Source organism: Aquarana catesbeiana, linkage group LG03 (genome assembly GCF_042186555.1).
Source record: "Aquarana catesbeiana isolate 2022-GZ linkage group LG03, ASM4218655v1, whole genome shotgun sequence".
In the NCBI taxonomy this organism is placed as follows: domain Eukaryota; kingdom Metazoa; phylum Chordata; class Amphibia; order Anura; family Ranidae; genus Aquarana; species Aquarana catesbeiana.
Genome location: NC_133326.1, coordinates 109,444,865 through 109,465,849, shown reverse-complemented (window position 1 = coordinate 109,465,849; position 20,985 = coordinate 109,444,865). Strand labels below are relative to the sequence as shown.

The following is a 20,985-nucleotide window of genomic DNA, read 5'->3' as shown; positions in this document are numbered from 1 at the left end:
GAACGAGAGAGAGAGAGAGAGAAAGAACGAGAGAGAGAGAGAGAAAGAACGAGAGAGAGAGAGAGAAAGAACGAGAGAGAGAGAGAGAAAGAACGAGAGAGAGAGAGAGAAAGAACGAGAGAGAGAGAGAGAAAGAACGAGAGAGAGAGAGAACACACACACAAGAACAACAATCAGGGAGTCATAGGAGCCTGAACTCCATTTGGCACATTGGTAATGTATTTAATCGTTGTTCTATAGATATATTCAGTTACCCTGAGAGAGAGAACAGGGAAAGAAGAGAGAGGGACACTGTAGAGAGGAGTCCCCTAATTATATATTCACAGGTGAAAGTATTGAGTCCCTTCGCCTCTGAATCCCCCCGCTCCCCCGGCCAAAGTCTCCCTGATTAAGTTTTCGTAAAATATATAAATAGTGCTCAAATCAGCACTTTGTTTAGGAGTTGGCAATTTGGAAGTAATCCGATGTTTTAAAATGAGTCCAGCATGCCCATGTACTCCGTTCTTGGGAAATGTGTATCAGTTCTTCCATCTCTTCTATTTTGGAAAGTTTTGTCAAACCATTCTCTAATTGTTGGTGTGGTAATAGATCTCCAGTGTGTCGGAACACACAGTTTTGCTGCATTCACCATGTGCATGGCCAGAGATTTGTAATAAGCACTTTTAGACAATGTGGTATGGTGCAGCAGATATTGTGCTGGAGTGTAATCTAATGTATACGTGGTGGCCTGTGAGATGATGTCATGCACCTTCTTCCAAAACGGCTGACTGCCTTTCATTTCTATTGTAAACTGAATGGGTTGTTTTACAAGGTGATCGTTTACAGTCACTTTATTTATGGGTAAATTATGACCCTTGTGTTGCATAGCGGAAAAAAAAACAAAAAAAAACTATACTTCAGTTTTAGGGGTAAGAAGAAGATGAGTTAAATGGTGACCAATGTGAGCTGTGGGTACATTTTTCTTTATGAAACCATTCCTCCCCACAAATGTAAGTTTACTTTCCAAAGAAGCTGAAACTGTGGGCAGGCACCTTGAGACGTCTGCAACCCAAAAAAGAAGCCATCTTCATATGTCTGAACCACCCATAGGTCTGCCTTTACAGTATACACTGTTTTGGTGAAGCAAGCTGTAGGATGACGTTCAACTGTTTTGTACTTTAGCCATTAATACGAAGAATCCAGATAACTAATTGTTTCCATAGCCTTTGCTATGTGAAATACATTCACCTATATTGTAGCAGTACATTTGTCAATGTTCTTCACCAAGCACTACTTTTGTTGTCTAAACACAGGTTGTCTTATGTTCTGTGCTGCTGGTTTCTGTGTCCTGTATCATATTCCATATAACTTAATGTCTTCTTTGTAGGTACAAGTGCAGGTTGTGACTACGGAAAAAGCCAAACACTTTTATAATGTAAAGGAAATATCTGTACCGATTTTCAGTGATGATGATGAGTGGAAGGTAAGATGTGGAGATTTATTATTGTTATGAATTCCCCAAGGCCTGTAGCTAGAGGGGGCGATTCAATAGAGATGGCATACAGTATGCAATACTTTTCTGGCATTCATGTTGTCTAAGAATGTCCTGCCCCAAACAAGAAAGCAGTTTGACAGTTCTAATGCTTTTACCGACAAATGTGACAATTCCGATCTGAGTTCTTAAATGAGAAGTCCAGCCAAAGCTCGTTTGGCTGGGCTTCTCCTATGGGTCACAGAAGTGCAATTCATCTCCTGTGACCTGTTTTTAGCAGAGAGCAGACTGAAGTCTGCTCTTTTGTTGACGTCACAGATATCCGTTCAGGCACCGCGTCATCCCGTCAATGGGAGTCTGGATCCGCCAGGTGCCTGGACTGACGCCCGTCTCAGCTTCTCAGTGAGCCGCTAAGAGCCTGAGAGGGCTGCTCCGCCGCATCCACAGCTCGGCGCTCTAATGAGTGCGGAGGGAGATGAGCAGAGAGCTGTAACGGACAGTCTACAGCTCTCTGCTCACGGAGATCTGAAAACCGTGCGACCGGCGATGTTCGATCACTCGGTTTTCAGTGCAGAGGCTCCGGGGGACTGATGCTGCATCCACCCAGGTAAGTATAAATCTAAGGCTGCTTTCACCCTGGAGCGGGTGGGCGTTGATGGTAAAACAACGCTAGTTTTAGTGGCTCCTTACCGTCATTTTAGCGGCGCTATTCGGCCGCTCCAAAGATGCTGCTTGCAGGAGTTTTTTTTAACGTCCTGCCAGCGCATCGCCTCAGTGTGAAAGCACTCGGGCTTTCACACTGAGACTGCAGGGGAGCCATTTTTCAGGTGGACTTGATCAAACGCTCCATCCACTCCTCTGGAGCGGCGGATGTCAAAGGTGACTTGTCCGCTGACACCCGCTGCTATCTGATCCTGTCCATGAAATCCAGACGGATGGTGACCCTATTTTCCATCCGTCTGGCGGATCGGGTGAAAATGGACAAGCGGTCTTCATTTGATCTTCCCATAGAGCACAGCGGGGGTCTGACAGGTCCTTCTCTACACAGTGAGCGGAGATGGATCTGTCATCCGCCTGCTCAGTGGGGATCAGTGGAGCGATTTCCCCCGCTGAGCAAAGCAGAGCCTGTCAAACGGACAAGCCCATGTGAAATGACCCTAAGACATGTCTGCCCCTTAGATAAAGTAGAGTGAGTGTAACTTCCCCAAGACATGTTATTTGTTGGATGATCAGTTGAGTTGAAAATTTAAGGTAAAAAGAAAACGAATGCAGCCATCATGTGTAAGGACCTATTGTGTTGCATCTTAAGTTTTGGTTTAGAAGCACTTTAAGTTTTTTACATTACAGAGTTAATATTTACAGTTTTTTTTTCTGTGGTAAACATTGACCTTCTGTAGTGTTTTTTTTTTTTAATTCTATACCTGCAGATGTGGACGCAGCGCTCTGACCCCGTTCTTCACATTGAGTTGCGACGGTGGGCAGATGTCTTCCTCCTTGCTCCCCTTGATGCCAATACTTTGGGGAAGATTTACAGTGGGATCTGTGACAACTTATTGGTAGGGCATCTGTTTTTTAAATTGGAGTAGTGACAGGTGTATTTTAAGTATGGTTATGGGCCACGCTTCCCTTACTTGACCCTGCATTTTTTGATAGAAAGAATTTACCACTGACGTAATTCAAGCCAGCAGTGGTATTCACAAATAGGTGCTGTGAGAATGGAATGTAAAACGATGAGGCTACCAAGTACCAAGGTAAGTCTAACCATAGAGGGGGGGGGTTCGGCCACAATCATTTGTGGTTTAAAGCGTTTGTTACCTCAACACTTCATATTCCTGATACTGTATGTTTCTGTTGTACCATGTACTTTGTATGAGAAAGTATCCTGTTCTCTTTCTTCCTTTTTATGTGCAATCCCTGGTGTCCCCTTGCTTTTCTATTAAAAACAGACCACACGAAGCAGGAGAGCACATCATGGTCAGTTCTCTAGCTGTGCTAGGAACTCTGCTTGCTTTCCTCCAATGATCAGAGTTGTCCTGACACGACCCCGCTGCACAGCCCGTCACTGGGAAGCTCAGTTTGCTGCTGCTTCTCCTCCCCCAGCTCTTGTGTAGCTGAGAGCAGAGGGAATGTGATCATTTATAAAAAAGGGAAAAAAGGTTTTATTTCTTTTTTTTTATATCTATACAATAATATTTTGCCTTTCATTTCTATTTTAAACTGGATGGGTTGTTTTACAAGGTGATCATTTACAATCACTTTAAGAATTGCACATCTACATTTCATTTCATTTATAATGGCCTGATTAAGAGATCAGTCACACTAATGCCCGGTACACATGATAGGATTTTCCGACAACAAAATCCATGGGATTTTTTCTGACGTATGTTGGCTCAAACTTGTCTTGCATACACACGGTCACACAAAGTTGTCTGAAAATCCCATCGTTCTGAAAGCGGTGACGTAAAACACGTACGTCGGGACTATAAACGGGGCAGTAGACAATCGCTTTCCTCTCTTAATTTATTCTGAGCATGCGTGGCACTTTGTGCGTTGGATTTGTGTACACACGATCGGAATTTCCGACAACGGATTTTGTTGTCATAAAATTTTATAGCAAGCTCTCAAACTTTGTGTATGCAAAATGTGTGATGGAGCCTACACACGGTCGGAATTTCTGACAACAAGGTCCTATCACACATTTTCCATCGGAAAATCCTATTGTGTGTACAGGGCATATGTGTGGTGACCTGTATTTTTCCACACTAGATAAACACGGGTCACCTCTAGGGCACATAAAAAAACAGATGTTCACACCATGATGCTGGTGTGATGTGCGATGCGGTACATAAAAATGCAGCATGTTCACTCGATGGTACCACTTGTCAAATACAATTCAAAAGGGGAGCTCACAATCACAGCTGTCTGCATGATAAAAGTATATGCTTTACCATGCAGACTAATGTGAACCAAACGTTGGGGACTATGTTCATTTCTTGCTGTTAAAGGGGTTGTAAACCTTTTGTGTTTTTTCACCTTAATGCATCCTATGCATTAAGGTGAAAAAACACCTTGCAGTGTCCGGCCCCCCAGCCCCCCCTGTTTTTACTTACCTGAGCCCCAAATTTTCCGTGGGCGTGTCCCTGCCGTCCTTCTCTCCACGGAGTCCCGGCTTTGATTGGATAGATTGATGGCAGCGCAGCCATTGGCTCCCGCTGCTGTCAATCAAATCCAATGATGCGGGGGCGGGGCCGAGTCATACACTCGGCGGCTATGGACCCCGAGTGTATGACTCAGGAGAGCGCCTGCAAGGTCACCACCTCAGGAGAGCGCTTCTCCTAGGGGGTTATCTAATGCAGGGAGGAGCCGTGAGAGCTGCCGAGGGCCCCCAGAAGGAAGATCGGGGCCACTCTGTGAAAACGAGCTGCACAGTGAAGGGAAGTATGACATTTTATTTATTTTTTTTTAAACAAAGTTTTAGTATCGCTTTTAAGTTCATTACATTTGGCCCTTGGGTACTTTTTTTTTTTTTTTTTTTTTTTTTTAATTCTTCTGAAGCCATATAATTTGTCAGATTGCAGACTGTTAGTTTTATTACTTTAAACGTTGGATAAGTCATTGATGGTTACTTCACACTGTGCCTGTCTGCACTGCAGCCCTGTTTGTTTACTACTTATAATCGTGTATAACTGTACTGCCCTGATACACCACAAGAGGGCATATCTGGAGAAAAAAATGAACCTTTTAGGGGTATAATATCGGTATTTTACTTAAACATTTCTTGTGCATTCCTGAAATAGTTTTATATCACACTTCTTTGGGAGAAGAAGACTAACACTGGATAGCTATTAAATTTTTAGAATATAATTAAGTCAGTCTGAAATACCATGTGCTTTCATAGAAAGCTGAACTCCAAGAAACCATAAAATTCTCCCTTCCCGTGGGGCTGCACCTGCACTGCAAGGGTTGACAGTTCATTTAGTCAGGGGGAAAGGTCAAAGAATTTTTGTTTACCTGATCTTCCAACAGACAGTGCTCCCTCATGCTCCAGTGTTGGACTGTCCCTCGATGTCCTCACAACCAATGCATCAATCTTGATGACATCAAGACATTAGCTCCCCACAGCATAGGAGAGAAGAATTGCAAGGACCAGTCTAGCAACATGAAGGAGCTTGTATAAGTGAAAGATCAGGTAACCACTTCAGCCCCAGAAGATTTTACCCCCTTCCTGACCAGAGCACTTTTTACAAATTGCCACTGCGTCGCTTTAACTGCCAATTGCGCAGTCATGCAATGCTGTACCCAAACAAAATTTGTGTCCTTTTTTTCTCACAAATAGAGCCTTCTTTTGGTGGTATTTGATCACCTCTGGGGTTTTTATTTTTTGTGCTATAAGCAAAAAAAGAGCGACAATGTAAAGTAGTGAGTGTACAGCTTGTATAACAGTGCAAATTTGCTGTCCGCTCAAAATAACTCAACACACAGCCATTAATGTCTAAACCGCTGGCAACAAAAGTGAGTACACCCCTAAATGAAAATGTCCAAATTGGGCCCAGTTAGCCATTTTCCCTCCTGGGTGTCATGTGACTCAGTGTTACAAGGTCTCAGGTGTGAATGGGGAGCAGGTGTGTTAAATTTGGTGTTATCGCTCTCACTCTCTCATACTGGTCACTGGAAGTTCAACATGGCACCTCATGGCAAAGAACTCTCTGAGGATCTGAAAAAAAGAATTGTTGCTCTACATAAAGATGACCTAGGCTATAAGAAGATTGCCAAGAACCTGAAACTGAGCTGCAGCACGGTGGCCAAGACCATACAATGGTTTAATAGGACAAGTTCCACTCAGAACAGGCCTCGCCGTGGTCGACCAAAGGAGTTGTGTGCACATGCTCAGCATCATATCCAGAGGTTGTCTTTGGAAAATAGATGTATGAGTGCTGCCAGCATTGCTACAGAGGTTGAAGGGGTGGGGGGTCAGCCTGTTAGTGCTCAGACCATACGCCACACACTGCATCAAATTGGTCTGCGTGGCTGCTGTTCCAGAAGGAAGCCTCTTCTAAAGATAATGCACAAGAAATCCTGAAAACAGTTTGCTGAAGACAAGCAGACTAAGGACATGGATTATTGGAACCATGTCCTGTGGTCTGATGAGACCAAGATAAACTTATTTGCTTCAGATGGTGTCAAGCGTGTGTGGCGGCAACCAGGTGAGGCGTACAAAGACAAGTGTGTCTTACCTACAGTCAAGAATTTTAGTGGGAGTGTCATGGTCTGGGGCTGCATGAGTGCTTCCGGCACTGGGAAGCTACAGTTCATTGAGGGAACCAAGAATGCCAACATGTACTGTGATATACTGAAGCAGAGCATGATCCCCTCCCTTCAGAGACTGGGCCACAGGGCAGTATTACAACATAACAACCCCAAACACACCTTCAAGATGACCACTGCCTTGCTAAAGAAGCTGAGGGTAAATGTGACTGGCCAAGCATGTCTCCAGACCTAAACCCTATTGAGCATCTGTGCGGCATCCTCAAACGGAAGGTAGAGGAGCGCAAGGTCTCTAACATCCACCAGCTTTAAAATGTCGTCATGGAGGAGTGGAAGAGGACTCCAGTGGCAACCTGTGAAGCTCTGGTTTACTCCATGCCCAAGAGGGTTAAGGCAGTGCTGGAAAATAAGGGTGGCCACAAAAAATATTGACACTTTGGGCCCAATTTGGACATTTTCACTTAGGGGTGTACTCACTTTTGTTGCCAGCGGTTTAGACATTAATGGCTGTGTGTTATTTTGAGGGGACAGCAAATTTACACTGTTATAAAAGCTGTACACTCATTACTTTACATTGTAGCAAAGTGTCATTTCTTCAGTGTTGTCATATGAAAAGATATACTAACATATGTACAAAAATGAGAGGGGTGTACTCACTTTTGTGAGATAGTGTGTGTATATGTGTGTATAATATATATATATATATATATATATATATATATATATATATATATATATATATATATATATATATATATATATATATATATATATATACATACACACAAATCCCCATGCTCGCGCCCGCTGCTGGCCGAAAAAGAGAAGGATGTACCCGTACAGGATTTCACCCAGGGGAGCTATTCTGTGGCAGTATATCTGCGTGAGCCGGTCGGGAACCGATTTACTATTCAAGTTTAAACAACAAGGGCAGAAGATTTAAATGATGGAAAGTTGAAAAAAATTACTGAAGGTCTGCTTTAAGCACTTTTCTGCACCTTCCAGACCTAAATGAGCAGTTAACACACAAGCAGTTTCAACTTTCATAGAATTCAGCTTTAAATTGGAAGTTAAACTAGCTCAAAAAATGTCAGTCTTTGAGCACAGGAGAGGCCTTGGTGAAACATGCCAGGTAGTTCCAATTATTGGGAAGGGGCACTCTCTTTTCCCTAGCTACTCAAGTACACAGAGCTCTTGTGTGGGGGCAGGGAAAAAAATTTGGTGCCAACCCTGTACTCCCGCTGACAAAAAGGGAGACTTAGGCTGGCCATACACATGTAGTGTTTTGGCCGTACGCAGTGCAAACGACTATTCGTCGCTCGGTAGCGACTTGTCCACTAACTGATAGAATAAAATAATTTCTGTGATCGAAAGTGATCGGTCAATAACATATTTATATAATTCCGGTTTACCTATATTGCTTCTACATGAGAAATACAAGACAGAACAAAACATAAAGACACACATATACATTTTTGGTGAAACAATGAAAGTTTTTGCTTCAGGTGCATTGACATTAGCCGGGCCTACTGTCAAAATCGAGGATAAAGTTGAGTCCACTAACTGCACGAATGTCGAATGATCGTTCCAAAAATTACCAGAAATTCTATCCATGTATGGCCAGCTTAAAGGGGTCTATGCATTAAGATAAAAACCTTGTGTCCATCAGCCCCCCAATACTCACCTGAGCCCCATCTCTATCCAGCGATGTCCGGGACTCTCTTTCTCCTGATTGTCTGAGACACAGCAGAGGTGCCATTGGCTCCCGCTGCTGTCAATCAAACTGTTAGCCAATCAGAAGAGAGAGGGGACAGGGCCGAACCACAGCTCTGTGTCTGAATGGACACACGGAGCTGCAGCTCAGCTCGGGTGCCCCCATAGCAAGCTGTTTGCTGTGGGGACACTCAACAGGTTGGAGGGGCCAGGAGCTCCAGCCAGGGACCCGAGAAGAGGAGGATCTGGGCTGCCCTGTGCAAAACCCCTGCACAGAGCAGGTAAATATGACATGTTATTTCAATAGAAAAAAGACTTTACAATCACTTTAAGGTACGAAAGGAAATATAAGCAGGTAGGACCTGAATTAACTAGTTGCTGGCCACCCACGTCTAATGACGGCGGGGCGGTGCGGCTCTCGTTCTGGGAAGCCGTCATATGACGAGTTGCTAGACACGGCGCGACCCCAATCTCTGTAAAGTGCCGCGGCTCTTTTAACCATCTGATCGGCTGTGTCCAATCACAGCTGGTTACATGTAAACACGGAGATGCTGGTAATCGGCTCTCCTCGCCTCACACGGACAGAGTGTGTGGTGAGGAGAGCCGATCAGCGGCATCTCCACGCAGGGGGACATCTAGGACTGTAATGGTGGGCACTGATTGGTGACACTGATTACTGTATAGCAATATAGTGTCACCAATCAGTGCCCACCAGTGCCAGCAATCAGTGCCCATTAGCGATGCCTGTCAGTGCCGTCTATAAGTGCTGCCCATCAATGCCCATCACTGCTATCGATCAATGCCCATCAGTGTCACCCATTGGTGCCACATATCAGTGCAGCATTTTAGTGCCGCCTCATCAGTGCCCATAAGTGCCACCTCATCAATGCCCACCAGTTCAGCCTATCAGTGCCCCCTCATCAGCGCACATCAGTAAAGGCAAAAAATTACTTGGTTACAAAATTTACTGACAAACTGTAGTAAAAATTTTTTTTGTCAAAAAAAAAAAAAAAAAAAAAACCCAGCAGTGATTAAATACCACCAACAGAAAGCTCTATTTGTGTAAAGAAAATGATAAAAAAAAAATTTGGGTACAGTGTTACATGACTGTGCAATTGTCATTCAAAGTGTGAGAGTGAAACTGAAAAAATGGCCTGGGCAGGAAAGGGGTGCAAGTGCCCTGTATGCAAGTGGTTAAATTTAAAGCTGTTATTTTCAATATCACTTTCATAATTTTAATGTGATATATATATATATATATATATATATATATATATATATATATATATATATATATATATATATATATATATATATATATATATATATATATTTTTAACACGTTATACTTACCCTGTGCAGTGGTTTTGCACAGAGCAGCCTTGATCCTTTTCTTTTCTGGTCCCCCACTGGTGCTCCTGGTGTGGTTTGGTAGGTGTATGGATGACCTCTATATTGTTTGGGGGGAGGGGGTACCACCTAGGATTTGCACAAGTTTGTTGAATATGTCAAGGACAATTATTTGAGCCTTGTGTTTTGATCATTACATACCAAAAACTTTTGGCTTATAATTCAGTACCCAGGACTGCTAATTGCCACTATAGAAAATGGTGGTTAAATGGGGGTTGGCAACCTGTATACCCAATTATTTCACTGTTCTGTTCATACCTGTAGCAATCCAGGACCTCTTTTATGAGATGCGAATAAGAATGCTGAAGCTTCAAATGGTTTCTGTGTAAGAGGTCTCCAGATAAGGATGTCACATTCTCAATACAGTGGGAGTCATCTCCAGATAACGTTGCCACACCAGACCTTGAGAAAACTGTCTGGGAAGAATTCCTGATAAGAATTATAACTAATATGCTAATGTAATCTCAATAGGCAATGCTGATACTATATTCAAGTGAGGTACAATTGTATTAGCAAATAGGAGGTTGGTTAATTATTTTAGTGCCCAGTCACGGTATAATGGGAGAGTATGGTATGTAGATGATTCATGTACTTAAAGTGGTTCTTAAGGCTGAAGGATTTTTATCTTAATGCATTCTCTGCATTAAGGTAAAAAACATCTTTATCCAGCCCGCCCCCCCCAAGCCCTGGTTTATACTTACCTGAGCCCGATCTGGATCCATCGATGTGCACGAGAGCAGTGGCTGTCTTGGCTCTCTCCCTTCTCATTGGCTCAGACACAGCGACGGGAGCCAATCACAGCTAGTGAGGAGGGAACGGGGGCGGAGCCAAGACATGCTCTGTGCATCTATGGGCACAAAGAGCCGGCTTGGGAGAAAGCCCTCACGAGTGCCCCCATAGCAAGTAGCAGGAGGGCGGAGCCCACTTCTGGGGATCACAGGAGTACAGTTTTGTTCTGCACCCCTGTGACCCGTATTCAGCTCACATCGGGCTAAAGTCTGCTGTTGACTAGCGTCACTCAGCCAGTTCAGGCTCTGAAGAGGTCCCGACTTTAATGTTGGGATCCATCCAGATGCCTTGACTGGCAACTGGCTCAGCCACTCTGCTCAGTACTTAGAGCCTGAACAAGCTGCTCCAGTAAGTGCTGGAGGGGCAGAGCAGAGAGTGGTTACTGATGGTCACCAGCTCTCTGCTCACTGAAGACTGAGAACTGAGCGATCAGTGCTCTTTGATCACTCAGCTCTCTGTGTAGAGGCAGCAGGGGATAGATGCAGCATCGGATCTATACTGCATCCACCTGGGTGATTTTATTTTTTTAATATCCCACACTTTTCTCTTTTATGGTCACCCCAGTAGGTGAAATGCATTTTTGCAAAATGTAATAGTTCTACATCAGATCAATGTAAGACAGAAGTGAGCCTGTTTGCGGGAGACAGGATACATGGATACATGATTTGGTCTATTAATAAAGGTACGTAATTACTGGTTTGCGAGGAAAGCTCAGACATTCTCCCAAGATTGTGATCACATCAGATGCTCACTCCTTTTGGACTACATCTGCTGGTAAATATAACCAAGTTGTGTGTACCTATACTGCAATCAGATAAACAATTGCACAGGGCTGCAGATTTTCCAGCAAAAGAGCTCCTACTACTGGCTCAATACTGTCCCTGTATGCCGAGTTATTTGAGGAAACTCTGAAAAAAAAATCTGAAATGCGTTGAGCAGGATTACGCTGGTGGCATGAAATTATTCCCCATCCTCCGGCCAGGAATCTATGGGGTGACAAATAGGTAGAATGGATTCCTTATTTGTGGGTTACATATGCAGTCTACTTATAGTGCTGTGTGCACTTCATAAATGTGAGCATTCTTTTTGGATGTTTTTATACATAAAAGCAATAATACACTATTAGGTGCCTCAAGTCATTGGGTTTTTAAACTAGGCGATGGGGGTGTGGGTCCAGAGACAGTGATAGCCAGCGTGGAAGATATTCCAGAGGGTAGTATTGGGGGCATTAGTGGTAGGTTAACCAAAGCACAAAAACACAAGGTGAGTATAGTAGCAAGTCCTAGTTGCAATCTTGAAACACCCAATACGAGGACAATATGCGACCGGTCTAAACTATGTGGCATGTTCACCAATGCCAGGAGCATGGCGGACAAGATGGGTGAACTAGAGATACTGTTGTACAAGGAGGATTTGGATTTTGTGGGAATTTCAGAGACCTGGTTCAACAGCTCTCATGATTGGCTGGCAAACATTCAAGGGTATACCCTATACCGCAAGGATAGAGAGGGTAAAAAAGGGGGAGGGGTATGCCTATATATCAAGAATAATGTACAAGTGAATGTAAGAGATGACATCACTGAGGGAGCTAGTGAGGAGGTGGAATCCTTATGGGTAGAGCTCCAAAGGGATGAAGCTAAGGGGAAAATAATACTGGGAGTATGCTATCGGCCCCCTAACCTGAGGGAGGAAGTGGAGACGGATCTCCTATCACAAATTGGATTAGCAGCAAGGATGGGAAGTGTTATCATAATGGGGGATTTTAATTATCCAGACATAGACTGGGCGGAGGGAACCGCGCATTCATTTAAGGCTCGCCAGTTCCTTAATGTCTTGCAGGACAATTTTGTGGGTCAGATGGTAGACGCACCAACTAGAAATAAAACATTACTGGATCTACTGATTACCAACAATACAGACCTGATCACAGATGTGGAAATACGGGGCAATTTAGGTAACAGCGATCACAGGTCAATTAGTTTCAGTATAAATCACACAAATAGGAAGCATGAAGGGAACACAAAGACACTGAATTTCAAAAGAGCCAACTTCCCTAAACTACAAACCTTGCTAAAAGGCATAAATTGGGATAAAATATTAGGAACAAAGAATACGGAGGAGAGATGGGTTTGCTTTAAGAGCATATTAAATAAGGGCATTAGCCAATGTATCCCATTGGGTAATAAATTTAAAAGAGCGAACAAAAATCCTGGATGGCTTAACTCCAATGTAAAAATGCATATAAAAGCAAAGGAGAAGGCCTTCAAAAAATACAAGGTGGAGGGATCATCCTCAGCATTCAGACTTTATAAAGAATGCAACAAGAAATGTAAGGGTGCAATTAGGACGGCTAAGATAGAACATGAAAGACACATAGCGGAGGAGAGCAAAAAAAATCCCAACAAATTCTTTGTAAACAGTAAAAAAGGGAGGACAGACCATATTGGCCCCATAAAGAATGAGGAAGGACATCTGGTTACAAAGGATGGGGAGATGGCAAAGGTATTGAATTTATTCTTCTCCTCAGTATTCACGAGTGAATCGGGGGGCTTCAGTAACCAAAACGGCAGTGTTTATCCTCATGACACAACACAGGAAGCACCTACATGGTTAACAGAGGACGGAATTAAAATTAGACTTGAGAAACTTAACATTAATAAATCACCGGGACCAGATGGCTTGCATCCGAGGGTACTTAGGGAACTCAGTCAGGTGATTGCCAGACCGTTGTTCCTAATTTTTACAGATAGTCTATTGACTGGAATGGTACCAGCTGATTGGAGAAAAGCCGATGTAGCACCAATATTTAAAAAGGGCCCAAAAAACATCCCTGGGAATTACAGACCAGTTAGCCTAACATCAATAGTATGTAAACTCTTGGAGGGGATGATAAGGGACTATATACAAGATTTTAGTAATAAGAATGATATCATTAGCAGTAATCGGCATGGATTCATGAAGAATCGTTCTTGCCAAACCAATCTATTAACCTTCTATGAGGAGGTGAGTTGCCATATAGATAAAGGAAGGCCCGTAGACGTGGTGTATCTGGATTTTGCAAAAGCATTTGACACAGTTCCCCATAAACATTTACTGTACAAAATAAGGTCCGTTGGCATGGACCATAGGGTGAGTACATGGATTGAAAACTGGCTACAAGGGCGTGTTCAGAGGGTGGTGATAAATGGGGAGTACTCAGAATGGTCAGGGGTGGGTAGTGGGGTTCCCCAGGGTTCTGTGCTGGGACCAATCCTATTTAATTTGTTTATAAACGACCTGGAGGATGGGATAAACAGTTCAATCTCTGTATTTGCAGACGATACTAAGCTAAGCAGGGCAATAACTTCTCCGCAGGATGTGGAAACCTTGCAAAAAGACCTGAACAAATTAATGGGGTGGGCGACTACATGGCAAATGAGGTTCAATGTAGAAAAATGTAAAATAATGCATTTGGGTGGCAAAAATATGAATGCAATCTATACACTGGGGGGAGAACCTCTGGGGGAATCTAGGATGGAAAAGGACCTGGGGGTCCTAGTAGATGATAGGCTCAGCAATGGCATGCAATGCCAAGCTGCTGCTAATAAAGCAAACAGAATATTGGCATGCATTAAAAGGGGGATCAACTCCAGAGATAAAACGATAATTCTCCCGCTCTATAAGACTCTGTCCGGCCACACCTGGAGTATGCTGTCCAGTTCTGGGCACCAGTCCTCAGGAGGGATGTACTGGAAATGGAGCGAGTACAAAGAAGGGCAACAAAGCTAATAAATGGTCTGGAGGATCTTAGTTATGAGGAAAGGTTGCGAGCACTGAACTTATTCTCTCTGGAGAAGAGACGCTTGAGAGGGGATATGATTTCAATTTACAAATACTGTACTGGTGACCCCACAATAGGGATAAAACTTTTTCGCAGAAGAGAGTTTAATAAGACTCGTGGCCACTCATTACAATTAGAAGAAAAGAGGTTTAACCTTAAACTACGTAGAGGGTTCTTTACTGTAAGAGCGGCAAGGATGTGGAATTCCCTTCCACAGGCGGTGGTCTCAGTGGGGAGCATTGAAAGCTTCAAGAAACTATTAATCACCTGAATGACCGCAATATACAGGGATATGTAATGAAATACTGACACATAATCACACACATAGGTTGGACTTGATGGACTTGTGTCTTTTTTCAACCTCACCTATTATGTAACTATGTAAGTCCTCATGCACACTGGACACTAGGTTTGTCCAGCTCTTATAAACTCTTTTCTCCTCGCAGAAGAAAAACAGCATCAAAAACGTGCCCTAAAGCCGGGTATTTTCAAACGCATTTGACCTCTTCACGCGGACCATACACAAACATGCAGCCTTTCGGCGGGTGGGTCTTGATACCAAACGGCCGCATATTTGCTTACCAAAATGTAAACCAACCTGTGCAGAGAGCGCTCGCTCTCGGCACAGTTGCTGACGCAACGGTTAACGTTAACTGCTACTTGCGTCTGGGAGCTTTCCGATCTTGTGACCGCTGTAACAGTCAGTTACTGACACCTAATGGTAATGGATACTTGCGATTGGGAGCTTACCGATCATGTTCCCTGTGACGGCCAATCACGGCAGTCACATGATCATAAACCCTGCCCCGCCTCCCGGCATCAGAAACCCCTTAAAGGGCTGGGAGGCGCCAGCGTTAATGGGTTAAGCACGTCAAGCATTTTGGCATTTAATCATTTCAGTGGCCAGAATATTAATTTAATTTATTCTGGACATTAAAACAAACGAACGCCCAAACGCTTGACAGCCTAGCGGTTGAGTGTGTTTAGACGAGTCAGATATTTTTTCTGCTAAAATGCTGCTGCTTCTAAACGTGGTGGCAGTGTTTTTTTTTTTTTTCTGCCTATGTATGCATGGATACATAGGCTAACATTGAGGGGTGTTTAGAGGTGCAAGATGCCTCTAGAAGCACAGTTTAAAAGAGCCAGTGTGCATGAGGCCTTCTGGCTTGCGGTCCAACAAATTTGGTGAGTGTGTCTTCTTTGTGGTGGTGAAAGATCTTCACAGAGGACACTTTTATTTATTTGGAGTTTCTCACTTTGGATGGTTGAAGATTCAGGTTATAATAATACCACGGGAATTCTATTTTGGAACTTTGCGATTTTAAAGACTTTTTGATTTTTGCATTTGTATGATATGCACGGATAGGGGCCCGTTCACACTACGTGCAGTTACTTGCATTTTTCCTCCTCGATAAATGATAAACTGCAATGAAACATCAGGTCTCCCAGAAAGGATATAGCTCCTCCGTGAGTGTAAAAATGAGGTTTCCACCTCCGTAGTATAGTTATTACATCAACAGGCATCCACATGTATTTGAAAAAAACAGAATTTCATAGCGTGAATCCATAAACCATGTAAATGTATTTATTTTTAAAAAAATATTATAAGTAGTTTAAAAATTAGGAGCTCCAATGCTCCAGCTAACAGGTAAACAAGAATGGCCATTCCGTGGTCCCGGTGTGCGTTCCACAGAGCGCACTCTAAAAACACGAAGTCTTGGAAGTACCGGAAATGGCGTTTTGCGTACTATTTTTAGCAGCGCTTTACCGTTGTATTTGCAGAGGTATTCGGCCAATAGCAGGGCGCTAGGGGCCGAAAAAGGGTTAAAACCACCCACAAAGCGCCGCTGCAGCAGCGCTTTGCCGGCGGTATAGCCGCGGTGCCCATTCATTTCAATGGGCAGGAGTGGTATACACACCGCTTCTTCACTGCTCCAAAGATGCTGCTAGCAGGACGTTTTTTACCATCCTGCCAGCGCACCTCTCCAGTGTGAAAGGAACGGCTCTTTCAGGGCGCTTGGGCAGGTGCTATTTTTAGCGTTATATCGCCTGCAAAGCGCCTCAGTGTGAAAGTGGTCATGTATGAACTTGATTCGTTCAGTATAAAATTCTGCATTCAAATATATACTTTTTATTAACCACTTAAGAACCAAGCCTCTTTCTGAGGTTTGGTGTTTACAAGTTAAAAACAAGTTTTTTGTGTTTTTTTTTTTTTTCTTAAAAATTACTTAGAACCCCCAAACATTATTTTCCTAGCACCCTAGAGGATAAAATGGCGGTCATTGCAATACTGTCACACCGTATTTGCGCAGCAGTCTTACAAGCGCACTTTTTTTTTTTTTTGGGAAAAATACACTTTTTTTTAAATTAAAAAAAGACAACAGTAAAGTTAGCCCAATATTGTGAAAGATAATGTTATGCCGAGTAAATTGATACCCAACATGTCATGCTTCAAAATTGCGCCTGCTCGTGGAATAGCGACAAACTTTTACCCGTAAAAATCTCCATAGGTTTAAAAAATTCTACAGGTTGCATGTTTTGAGTTAGAGGAGGTCTAGGGCTAGAATTATTGCTCTCGCTCTAACGATCGCGGCGATACCTCACATGTGTGGTTTGAACACCGTTTTCATATGCGGGCGCTGCTCACATATGCGTTTGCTTCTTGCATGCTAGTTCGGTGGGGCGGGGCGCGTTTAAAATTAAAAAAAAAAAAATCACTTTTTTTCCTATTACAAGGGATATAAACATCCCTTGTAATAGAAAAAAAAGCATGACAGGACCTCTTAAATGTGAGATCTGGGGTCAAAAAGACCTCAGATCTCATATTTACACTAAAATGCAATAATAAAAAAAAAGCTCTCTTTAAGAGCTATGGGCGGAAGTGACGTTTTGACATCGCTTCTGCCCTGCAATGATATGGAAATGGTTGGGGGCCATCTTCCCCTCACTCGTCTCCATACCAGGAGAGGATGCAATCACCTCCGCTGCTACCGACGTCTCCGGTAAGAGGCGGAGGGCACCAGAGAGCGGCGGGAGGGGGGCCCTCTCCCACCGCCGCAGAGACCACTTTTATTGGAAACCGGGCCGCTCACTAAAGAGGATACTGGGGATATGGTAGCTAGCTGCTACCATAACAATGATATCCCTCTTCAAAGTGCTGATTTATATCGGCGTGAGCCTGTCCGGAAGTGGTTAATGTGTCATGTTCTTGTCTGAGTTTATGAATCCTGTGTGGATTTCTTAAGTTTTGAATTGGGCAGAGGTCTCTGAAAGGTCACTTCTGCTCTGAATGCCTTTTATGATCCTCATTAATTCTGGGTATCCTTTGATGGCATGCTACGTATTCTTAATGGATTTGGTTATAGTTTTACGATAGGCATGGACAGGAAACGGACATCCTGCCAGGACTCAATTAGCAGTTTACAGCCCTGCACAGGCCCAAACCTTGGTTTCTGATGTCTCTAAGCTAAGATAATGGCTCTTTTGAAGTGAGCCTGAGTTGAGCCTGCGTTAGGCTTATGAGTTCCATGAATTAAGGGAGGAGGGAGGGGGTTAAGATTACTGCTGCAATGTGTAACTATTCTGCCAAACTGTCATGGCTGACGTATGATTCCTGAACAAAATGGCCGCTAGCTACAGCTTTTCAGGTGACTAGTATGTGAAATCATTATTATACCTTTAAGGACCTGGGAACTTTTTCCACCCCCCCCTCCATGCTTTAGGTGACATGTAGGGAAGGTGAAGAGCCCAGGGGACACTCACCATAGCACCAGCTGGGAGGTCCTGGTTTAGGTCCACCATTTGCCTGCTCCCCTATTCTTTATGGGCTCGCGCGGATGCACCAGGAGGTCCTGAATATCTCCCCATTGGACACCGGTTGCTTTCCCCCATGTGTATACATTTGACCAATATGGCCGCCACGGCGGAAGTGAGCTTACCAAGATGGCGCCGGTATTGGAAATCGGACGGTGGCCATCTTGGTTTTGTGAAACCCCATGGTGGAGACCCGCTGCGGGCTGCAGCGGACATGTCTTCCGTGGGCATAGGTGCCGGAGGACCAGGCTGATCCTCCCACCCTTTAAAAATGTAAAAGCCCCATGACGCTGTTTATATGGGTGGCGCAGCATAGTGTGTTAAACCCATCTATCAGCCAGGGCCTTTCTTTTTAAGCAGTGTTGTCCAAAACCAAGTTTTAAAAGTAGCTTCCTAAAATCATCTGTAGTCAGCAAAAATGTACATTTTATTATTTATTTGCATTTGAGCCAACAAAGCATTGCACCCGTGATCAGTGGATTGTAAGTGTAATGCTGTGGCTCCTGCAGACTCTTCCTCTAGCCCCTGGTCCGTACCTCGATATGGACCTTAAGCTACAGGGCTGGAGAAGGTAGCAATATGCTACTAGTGGGGTATTGACATTTTGTGCTCCATCGAGGATTACAAGTCTCTGTGCCAAGGTGGCAGATGGGACTAGAATTTTCATTCACAACTTCCTGTGAACGAATGATCCAAATGCATGGTGATGCGTGACAAAGAAATTAACCTTAATATCAAAGAAAGATGCATAACTATACTACAACAGCTAAGACATTATGGGGTAGATTTACTAAAACTCGTGCCATCTCTGTGCATTGTAGCCAGTCAGCCTCTAGCTTCAACTTATTCAATTAAGCTTTTGCATTAAAACCTGGAAGCTGATTGGTTTCTCTGCAGAGCTGCACCAGATTTTGCACTCTCTAGTTTTAGTAAAAAACCCCCTATGGTTCATCTTTGTGTCATGAACTCTCTAAGATCTCTTGGGATAGAGACAACTGGAAAGTTAGAATGTTTTTATGACCGTGACCATTTCATGGCACATGTCAGAGGTTATCATGTACCTTATTCATCTATAGGTGCCCATCCCAGTGGCAGCCGCTCATAAAGGGCACTGCCCCCCTAATCTCCATGCAGGGCGCCGGACACATGGATTTCAATGGGTGTTTTTTTTTTTTAAGCACATGATTAGAGCCTGAGGCTCTAACTGGCTTCAAAAAGGGTGGCTTCGGGGCGCAGAGCACTGTGCCCCGAGCCCACCTACTTATGTGACATTAGCAAATTATATTTGCTAATGTCTTCCTGCTTCTCCTCCCGTCTAATCGAGTCTCAGGATTAAGAATGGCACTCGCGTAGGTCTGCAAAAGGCAACATGTTTGGTGTGGGAAACGTGCGATTTTGCACGTGTTCCCGCACCACACCTGGACCTAAATAGTAGTATGTGAGATAGTTCAGTGATCAGTAGGTTGTAATGCAGAGTTTCCCTTTTACCTGTGCAATATTTAAATCAGTGAGTGGTATGTACTGACAGGATAGGGCAGTATGCAGTGGAAGGGAGGTCAGTGAGTAGTATGTGGTGTCAGGCAGTGAGCAGAAGCCTCTCTCTCTGCCACACTGGAGATAAAGGGAGACTTACAAGGCTGCTGTCTTTGCTCCCTCATCTTTAGCTGCTGGATTAGCTATAGGACCCACCTGTGCCAGCAGGGAAGAGGGTGGCAATCCCCCCTCCTGCCTACCACCTCTGGCTGCAAGGGGAGAGGCTGGGGGAGGAGAATTCTGATGAGAGCACCAGTAACAGACTGCGCCCCATGCCAACCTGTACCTTCCTTTCAGCTGTGGATGCAAGTGAGGGCAACCATAGAAGGATGCTGGGTGGGCTCCCAACGTGCTCCTTAGCAACCAATGATGTAATCGGTTAGCAGGACGTGGGCGGGCAACCCACAAGGCACAGAGTCATAGAGGAGGTTATCTGCTATTATAAAACACACCAAACACTACAGTTGAAAACAAGGCTTGAGCAGTCAGTGAAGAATGTTTCTTTTACCTCTCTGCCTTAGTTGGGGCAGATTTTTTATTCTTTTGCTGTGGCACCCCCAGGACTCTTTGCAGCACCCCAGGGTGATTTAGGCCAAAATGCTACATGTTTTTCGTTTAAAAAAACAAAATCCAAATAAGTGTATATTAAAGCGGAGTTCCGCCCGCCCCTTTTAAAAAAATTAAAGTCAGCAGCTACACATACTATAGCTGCTGACTTTTAACATTAGGACACTTACCTGTCCTGGAGTCCAGCGATGTCGGCACCGCAGTTGATGTTTCCATCGGCAGGTCGGGTGTTGCCACCTCCATTGCGGATAAGGGAACCTGGCAGTGTAGCTGCGCTCTCTCACTGGCCGGTTTAATTGGTTTATGCAAAAGTTATAGCATCTACAAAAAATGGTGTGTGTATATACTGAAATTTACGCAGCTATAATGGCGGTGATCAGCGACTTATACTGGGACTGTGGTAGGCAACCTAAAAGACACTATCTGGGAGGGTCACTAACTGACATGGGTATTGCTAGTGCCACTAATACAGTAATCGCTGATTATACTGTACACTGTACTAATGACACTGGCTGGGAAGGGGTTAACATCTAGTGGCAATCAAGTTAACTGTGTACCTAACAATGTGTAATGGGTGCTGCTTTTACTTTTCTATCTGGTTGTT

At 43.9% G+C, this 20,985-nt stretch overlaps 1 protein-coding gene across 2 annotated transcripts in view; it reads left to right on the top strand.

Annotated features, from left to right (window-relative positions):
• The window catches only part of PPCDC (phosphopantothenoylcysteine decarboxylase), a 73,317-nt gene that overhangs the window by 9,622 nt on the left and 42,710 nt on the right, over window positions 1-20,985 (top strand). For both annotated transcript variants that reach the window (XM_073618938.1, XM_073618939.1), the window contains exons 3-4: window positions 1,367-1,462; window positions 2,899-3,027. In XM_073618938.1, coding sequence (XP_073475039.1) covers window positions 1,367-1,462; window positions 2,899-3,027 — 225 coding nt within the window. The remainder of the gene's footprint in view (window positions 1-1,366; window positions 1,463-2,898; window positions 3,028-20,985) is intronic.